This window comes from Etheostoma cragini, chromosome 7, assembly GCF_013103735.1.
Source record: "Etheostoma cragini isolate CJK2018 chromosome 7, CSU_Ecrag_1.0, whole genome shotgun sequence".
NCBI classification, from domain to species: domain Eukaryota; kingdom Metazoa; phylum Chordata; class Actinopteri; order Perciformes; family Percidae; genus Etheostoma; species Etheostoma cragini.
In genome coordinates, this window is record NC_048413.1 from 12,913,447 (window position 1) to 12,921,562 (window position 8,116).

The 8,116-nt window shown below is 37.6% G+C and overlaps 1 protein-coding gene across 2 annotated transcripts; it reads left to right on the top strand.

Annotated features, from left to right (window-relative positions):
• Positions 1–805: 805 nt before the first annotated feature.
• Positions 806–7,179, top strand: LOC117947469 (cytochrome P450 3A27-like). Of its 2 annotated transcripts, XR_004657245.1 has the most exons (14): positions 806–1,018; positions 3,159–3,252; positions 3,336–3,388; positions 3,498–3,597; positions 3,764–3,877; positions 3,985–4,073; positions 4,228–4,376; positions 4,470–4,597; positions 4,738–4,816; positions 5,794–5,954; positions 6,048–6,274; positions 6,360–6,522; positions 6,648–6,811; positions 6,848–7,179. XR_004657245.1 is itself a non-coding variant. In XM_034876442.1 (13 exons), the coding sequence occupies exons 1-13, from the start codon at positions 948–950 to the stop codon at positions 6,747–6,749; spliced, it is 1,530 nt and encodes a 509-aa protein (XP_034732333.1). In that variant the 5' UTR covers positions 806–947; the 3' UTR covers positions 6,750–7,179. The 2 variants fall into 2 exon arrangements, 1 of the variants encoding a protein (XP_034732333.1); XM_034876442.1 differs by having other exon boundaries at positions 6,648–7,179.
• The last annotated feature ends 937 nt before the right edge of the window (positions 7,180–8,116 follow it).

Here is an 8,116-nt window from a genome sequence, read left to right on the forward strand (position 1 = left end):
ATGCTTTTAAATGAAAGTTTTACTCGTTTTGACTCTGTTGCATTTTGACCAGAGTTACGCTTTAAAACTGACAACATGTCTATGGCTAGCAAACTAGCTGATGTGTTCTCTTCAAACTTACGCTGCTCCGTAGCCTATAGCAAATAGTCCCTCCACATGGCTGTGCCTGTCCTCTTACAAATCATTTATTATCCTAGTTAAATGGAGCTGTTACAAAATTCAAAATTAAGTAACATAACTAAATGATTTTCCACACAACGTTTTCCCATGTAGTCCGGGTGGGTATCACCTGCCTGACAACAACGAATACAGCATTATGTAGATGAATAAAGGTCAGCAGGTTATTATCCTTTCATCAACTTCTGTTCCATTTACCTGAACCGACAATACCTGTTTTAAATGTGCCACAGGTGATCTATGAGCTTGTCTTGACATGTGATCCAGAGAGGGAATACAGGGCTCACAGGTGGTTCCAATTCCAGTTATTTGAAAGCAACACACAGGCTTACTGATTCTGTAGTTTATCCCACAGTGGCTCTCTACAATCTCCTGTTTCCACTGGCCTCACATTATCTGCTGACATATACCTTTTACATACTGTAAGACAACCTAGACATGGTTTAAGAATTAAAAATCATTAATTCACTCCTACAATAATTATAAATACAATACTATTTCAACTCCTGGTGAAAAGGAAAAAAGCATTACAGTTAGCTAGGCGAATGATTATTCTAAGTTCAGGGTTGAGGATGTATTGTAGTAGCCCAGTCTGTGCTTTGTGTAATCAAATGCTTTCCAGGAACAGAAAAAAAGGAAGATAAAAATGACCGAGAAAGGATGTTGCGTAACTTGTGTGTTTTCCAACTGTAGCACCGCCCTTTTACGGATCTTTCCTGTATTAAGGGTGCGATCGTGGAAGTGACCAACTCTAGTCGACAGGAGCAAAGATGGACTTTTTTCCGGCGTTTTCCATAGAGACTTGGACTTTAATAGTACTTGTCATCACTCTAATCGCAGTGTAAGTATGTGGCGTTATCTCTGACTTTTAACATGTTAGAAATAGTTACGTTTCAAAACAAAACAAAAGAATTCCACACAATATCCGAAACATTAATTTAATTGTTTCGACTACTTTTGTGACAGTTATTTCTGGCTGTGTGAGTTTTGTTTTTGTTTTTTTGTTTTTGTTTTTACCTGTTTTGTTTTAATGTGAAGTGAAGTCGAAAAATCGCAAGTTGCTGTGCGATGGAAACTGTCGCGTGTTATGTAACCTAGAGCAATATTCAGTGAAGAAGTGATCCAATTCCAACTAATCCGGGAAGTGTCCTCATTCTACCATAGACAGTAAACAAACGCATCCTACAGGCATGTGGGAGACCACATGCCATGAAGTTTAACTACAGCCTGATGAATTAGAAACTGTTTTAAAGCCGAGAAATTCCACCTAAAAACTTAATTCACACGATAGAACTCCGCTTATTAAAGTTTGACAATTACAGCTGACAGAAACAAGCTGCAAGCAGCAATTTAGATCCATCCTGAAACGTCTTTAGCATAGGCTACACATAACAATCAACAAATCTCAATTGTCTTTAGAGTCAACATTCGGCTACGCTAAATAACGGTAAGTACAGTACTTATATTTATGTAGGCCAGGTGTTTTCAATTTTCCTAACAAGAATAAAAACTAATAATCATGTTTGACATAGCTGAGCCTACATAAACTACATTTTGGCATTTATTTTAATTTTTTATTTATTTAATGTTGTAATGAAAACATACACATTGGTGTATAGTAGTCATTTTAAAATGAAACTCTACCACAATTTTCTTCCCTACCACCCATGGTGTATTAGGTGGTTGTAAAAAGTTGGTAGTTTTGGTCAAGTGAATGCAAAGCCACATAGTTTTTTTTTAACTTATTCTGGCTGATGAAACCTCTGCTCAGCTGGGTGGAGTTATGATTGCAACGATACAATGCCATTAGGTTCCATGTACTAGTAAGTTTTACAAAGCTGTAATTTGACTCACCCTAAAAGGTGTAACAGTGCAAACAGGAAAGTCCGCAAAGCTCTGTCATTGCACTGAGAAGAGGTCTAATCAACCAAAATGTGACTGGTCAAGCACGGATGTAGATAATAACATAGTTAATGCTGTGTTCCATTTTATTAGACCCTTTTTCACAGAAGATAATTGGGCGTGTCATAGCCCGATCAACAGAGGTGTAATTAAAACCATTAATGATGGCTGCATTTCATTTAGATGAGCCAGTTTTAAAAGTATTGGGACACCTTAATGAAACCGAACTTTATAACAAAATGACAAATGTCATGTTAAAAAAAGGTCTATTACACCTTTGCTTTTTGAGTTACAACTTCTTAAGGGTTAGACAAGATTTAAGTATCAAATTACCCTCAGTAACTTCTCAAAGCCCATGGTCTTTATGCTGTGGTCCGTATGCTCCAACAAACACAGTAGAGGTGAACCAATCAACATGGGGTAAACATTGATTATGAAGCAGCATTAGATTGTGATTTGAAAAGATTTTATAGCTAATGGCAGCTGCTTTCTATGTTACATATGAAACTGCTAACCTTTATCAACCACCTCTCAAGCCTATGGGTCATATAATAGCTACAAGTCATGTTTGGAGTACCAATTTATGATTACTGGAGAAGGAATACATCCTTTGTAGGCAAAGTTACTAAAAACTACATTGCATTCAAATGATGGCCTACTGACATTAAGGGGTATTTCTGTAACCAATTAAGGGAACATGAACCACAACTTGACTCATAGCATATAAAGTGGATACGTATCGAACCATTGCTGTAAATCAAATAAGGGCTATAGAATGTGTCATAAATAGTCAATTTAAGTTGTATAATTTTACAGCCTTCTGATAATGCTATGCAGGACTGAATGTTTTTGAATGTAGCGTTTACTACTACTCTTAAGTGTTAAGTTAAGAAGTTTATTTTCCCTTTACTTATGCTAAAAAACAAAAGACAGTAAAATAGAAGATCTATTCAAAGTCAAAGCATGAAAGTAATAAAGGCTGGAGGAATTTCACAAAAGATTAGGAGGGTAGTTCAATTGTCATGATTATGATTTTCATGAATAACCATTGGATTTGGTCTCTGCTTTTTAATCCTCAGATATGGATATGCTCCATATGGGTTTTTTAAGAAAATAGGCATCCCTGGACCCAGACCTTTGCCCTTTATTGGGACATTTTTGGAGTACAGAAAGGTGAGATACTTTGGTCAATTAGTACAGTGATCTCAGCTGACACTTTGATACCTTTGTCACTCATCTTCTATTTTATTTCTTAGGGCATTCACAATTTTGACACAGAATGCTTTCAGAAATATGGAAAGGTGTGGGGGTAAGTGTGAGCGCGAAATATATTGTACCATACTGTATGTTTCTCATGCATTGCTCCAAGGCTGTAACTGACTCGCCCTAATATTATCTATTGGATTATTATCTACAAGACTGTACGATGGCAGGCAGCCTTTACTGGCCATAGTGGACACAGCTATGATCAAAACAATCTTGGTTAAGGAGTGTTATTCTGTCTTCACTAACAGACGGGTAAGAACAATCCACTGTAGGAACAAGGTCACAAGTTAATACCTCAACACTACTGTAATCTGAGAAAATAATGTAGCAAGGCTTTGTGTGTGTGTGTGTGTGTGTGTGTGTGTGTGTGTGTGCGTGCGTGCGTGCGTGTGTGCATGCGTGTGTTTCTGGGGGTTAGGATCTGGGCCTAAATGGACCGTTGAGTGACGCTGTATCAATAGTAGAAGATGAGAAGTGGAAGAGAATTCGCAGTGTACTCTCTCCGTCATTCACCAGCGGACGCCTGAAAGAGGTTAAAGCACACTGCAGCTTCAACATATTTTAAATAAGAAATATGTACATGGTTCAAGAATGTTAACATGTATTGATTTTATATTTTTGAAATTTACTTTTGAGCAGATGTACACAATAATGTTGCAGCACTCAAGTAATCTAATCAAGAGTCTTCACACAAAAGTAGAGGCGGACAAAGTCATAGACGTTAAAGAGTGAGTAATGCTCTTGTTTGTGATGAAATTTGGGCACAGACTCAATTGTTTCATTGATTTTGTTATTTGTGTTGTTCAATAAGTAGGAAACATTTTTTATCACAAACGTTTGGTTGGTTTAACTTTTCTCTTATTCCTACATTCCTTTTTTCAGAGTATTTGGACCTTACAGTATGGATGTTGTGACCAGCACTGCCTTCAGTGTGGACATTGATTCCATCAACCATCCCTCTGATCCTTTTGTAGCAAACATTAAGAAAATGGTCAAGTTCAACTTATTAAATCCCTTTCTTCTACTTGTGGGTATGTCAAACATTGTGCTGTGTAAGGAAAATGTCCATCTTGTCTTCTTCAGTTACGTATTAACAATATATTTTCAATTTGTTTTCATTTCAGTTCTGTTTCCATTCTTGGGGCCAGTTCTTGATAAAATGGGGTTTTCATTCTTCCCTGCTGGAGTGTTGAATTTCTTCTTCAACTTTTTAAAGACAATCAAATCAGACCGGAATAAGAATGAGCACAAGGTAATATATACGGTGTATAGCTGCAATGGATTAGATGTTGGTTGTTGGCCAATTGTTTTTTAGATTTTGTGTTAATACCATTTCCCTTGAACACAAACTGGAAAATCTAAATGGGATTTCTAATTGTTTTTGTCTTGTAGACCCGAGTAGACTTCATGCAGTTGATGGTGGACTCTCAGATGTCTGAGAAGAACAAAGAGGATGAAAGCCCTGACAAAGGTAAAGAAAGGAACCCTATGGAGATCAAAAAGTTCATGGTTTTCATTGTAGTCGAGGCTGAAGGGTCAATTTCAGGATATCAAGGGTCACTTTTCATCGTTTTTAAGTTAAATATTTTCGTAATCTGTGTATTATTTATGATGTTTGAAGAAGATGATGAAGTCAAACAAAGGTTAAACAATGAGGTAGAAAAACGTGTGAAAAACTATGAGGACCGAGGAGGATACATGACGTGATATTTTGTGTCTTGAAGTTCCAGAACCTTTCCAAAAAACTATTCAAGCTTGTTTTAAAAAGCTCCAGAGCTTTTTTTCCACTACAGACACCATCTTTTTCCAGTTTTAAACTCAGAGACAAAGACTAATGACAACCCACTGAGTTCCACAACCATCCGTAAAGATATTTCAATCAGGAGAGATTTCATTCCAGATAGGTCAAGATTTATTGTACATATGCATAATATCAAATGTGCAGTCTTTGGAGATTAGACTAAAAAGGGTAGAAAACCAGACCCCGATGGAGTCTAGACACTGGTGGTGGTGTGAGGAGCCCAAAAACCAAACCGAGGAGCCGACGGTAGCGGCCTGCCGGGGGAGGAAGACCAGAGGTGGAAGGGGAGGAAGAGGGTTGTGCTCTTTGCATGAAATGACAACTCAGCAGCAGAGAGGAGACAGGTTTAAAAAAAGGGGTGTCATGCTGGGATATTATGAAATTCATGGCTGCTTCTGATTGGTTAAAAGAAAAGTGAACGCCTCTAACAGCTGTTCAGTTTAGAAGAGAGAAAAAAGTGATTAAGTTTAGAAGTCTTTACGCTGTGCTCCATGAGAAAGGTTCATACTGAGTAAGTTAAGGAATGAACGGCCAGTCCTAAGCTTATGCATTAGGAGCCTTTCCATCCCCCAAAGTTACGGACTGCAGTACCAGCTACATTATCGTGAGAGTGATACTGGTTTAATTGTGATGTGTTTGTGTTACAGGACTGACTGATCATGAGATCCTGTCTCAGGCCATGGTATTCATCTTTGCTGGCTACGAAACCAGTAGCACCACACTGGGATTTGTAGCCTACACCCTGGCGACCCACCCTCACATCCAAAAAACCCTGCAAGAGGAGATTGATAAAACCTTCCCAGAAAAGGTTGCAGTAATATAGTTTCTTTAACTGTAATTAATTTTGTTAATATCAGCAACTGATTATGTGTGACCAACTAAAACATACTTTTTACTCCAGGTTCGGCCGACCTATGAAGCCATGATGCAGATGGAACACCTGGACATGGTGATTAATGAGGCAATGAGACTCTACCCTGTTGCTAATCGATTAGAGAGGATCTCAAAGTCTTCTGTGGAAGTTAACGGTGTGACCATCCCTAAAGGAACTGCCGTAGTGATACCAGTTTACACTCTCCACCGGGATCCTGCTTTGTGGTCTGAGCCTGAGGCCTTCAAGCCTGAAAGGTACATTACTGGATTATTAACAGACTAACGTCAGATTATGTTAAATATTAGTCTTTTGGCTAATAGACTTTAAATGTTTTTTCAGGTTCAGCAAGGAGAACAAAGACAACATCGATCCATATGCCTTCCTACCCTTTGGAACGGGGCCAAGGAACTGTATTGGCATGCGATTTGCTCTCTTGATGATGAAGTTGGCCATAGTGGAGATCCTTCAGAACTTCAGCTTTGTCACGTGCAAGGAGACAAATGTGAGAAGACATTTCCAGTATTTATGGTCTGAAGAGAGTGTCTTTTTTTTTTTACCTGTTATTGGATGAGATCCGATTTGACCGTTGGTAGAGCTTCATTTGTGACACAGTTCTTCTTTTCATAGATTCCAATGGAGCTGGGAAGAGATCCATTTACCTCACCCAAGAATCCCATCAAACTGAAGCTGGAGCCCAGAGCAACCATTGCTGATCCTCTCTCAAGCTAACTATGATTGTCTTTAGCAACTAACTTTCTTTTTTCAAACTAATCTACAGCATATCACTTACAATTCAATTATTAATTCAATTCAATCATCAATCAATTATTAAAACTAATTAAAGAACACAATTTAAATAGACAGCATGATGTCTTAGATAACTTGCATCCTTTCAATAAGCTTTTCAGTAATATTTACTTTGCATTACACACTTCCAATAAGAACACTTTAAAGGTCAGCCAACAGCTTAGCTTGGTTCTACAAAACAAACCACTGCTGATGTTTTGGCCTTCTGATTCATTGATAGTTTAGTTTAGTTTTGACTGACATTTTTATTCATTCTGCATGATACTCGACAATTCATGGATGGCATTACAGCCATTACTAATATTCTCACAATCCCTTTTCTTTTTTATCTAATAAAAATGCTTAGATTTTATTTGGTCAGTGTGTGGTCTCACTGTTTTGTCGCCTTTTTGAAACGGGGGTTGACAATCCTTGGATCTAAGTTAGTTATCTGGCTGTATTTTTAGACAGACTGGTTGTCCTTAGTTAAAAAAATGTAATGGCTGTTGTGCAGTAGATGTTTTACTTTATACTTTTTCTACATTTACAGTAATAGGTAAATATTATTGCTACTCTTTACTCCTCTACAGTTTACTTGACAGCTATTAGCAGAACACCTCAGATCCTTTGCAAAAAAATACACTAATTTTTAAAAAAAAACATTTTGTTAGCAAATGAAAGGAAGACATTTCATATCACATAATTCTGTTTGAACGAGTTACACCCTCTGCTTTTGCTAACCTAAAAAACTTTTAGCAATTCTATTTCTTAATGTCCTTAGTACTGTAAATAAAGTACAAAGGGAAAGTACAAATATACAATACGTCCACCAATAACTACACTAGACCAATGCTGCTGACTGAGGAAAACACAATTTATTTTTCTCCTTATACCCAAATCAGTCAACATGTCAACATGGAGAATCACAACAAAACATGTCCCAGTTTTCTTACTAACTATTACAGTGGTGTACATAACACTGTTGGATCAGCAAACAACAAACAAACATAATGTACTGTATTCAGTACAGGTTACAATAACAGTAAAAGAAAGAAATCTGAAAAGAACAGAATATACAGTACAGAAAACATTATACTCTACTGCTGCATTTGTGTACTCCTTAAACCTGAATGGTGTGTCTGAGCAATTGTGTGTGAGCACCTGATGGCTGTGTTTCCCAGATTGGCTCATAGGTGGGGTAATATGACAGGCTGAACCTTGACTGAAATACGCCCACATCAGAGTCTCACATGTAAAAGGAGAGTTACCAGGTAGGCCTGGTGTGTACAGAGGTGAGATTGGTATAAAAG

Excerpts from the sequence above, each read along its gene's own strand:
- LOC117947469 (XM_034876442.1), top strand. The coding sequence starts at position 948 with ATGGACTTTTTTCCGGCGTTTTCCATAGAGACTTGGACTTTAATAGTA. Across the intron at positions 1,019-3,158 it reads GTCATCACTCTAATCGCAGT|ATATGGATATGCTCCATATG; the intron begins GTAAGTATGTGG and ends TTTAATCCTCAG. Across the intron at positions 5,955-6,047 it reads ATAAAACCTTCCCAGAAAAG|GTTCGGCCGACCTATGAAGC; the intron begins GTTGCAGTAATA and ends TTTTTACTCCAG.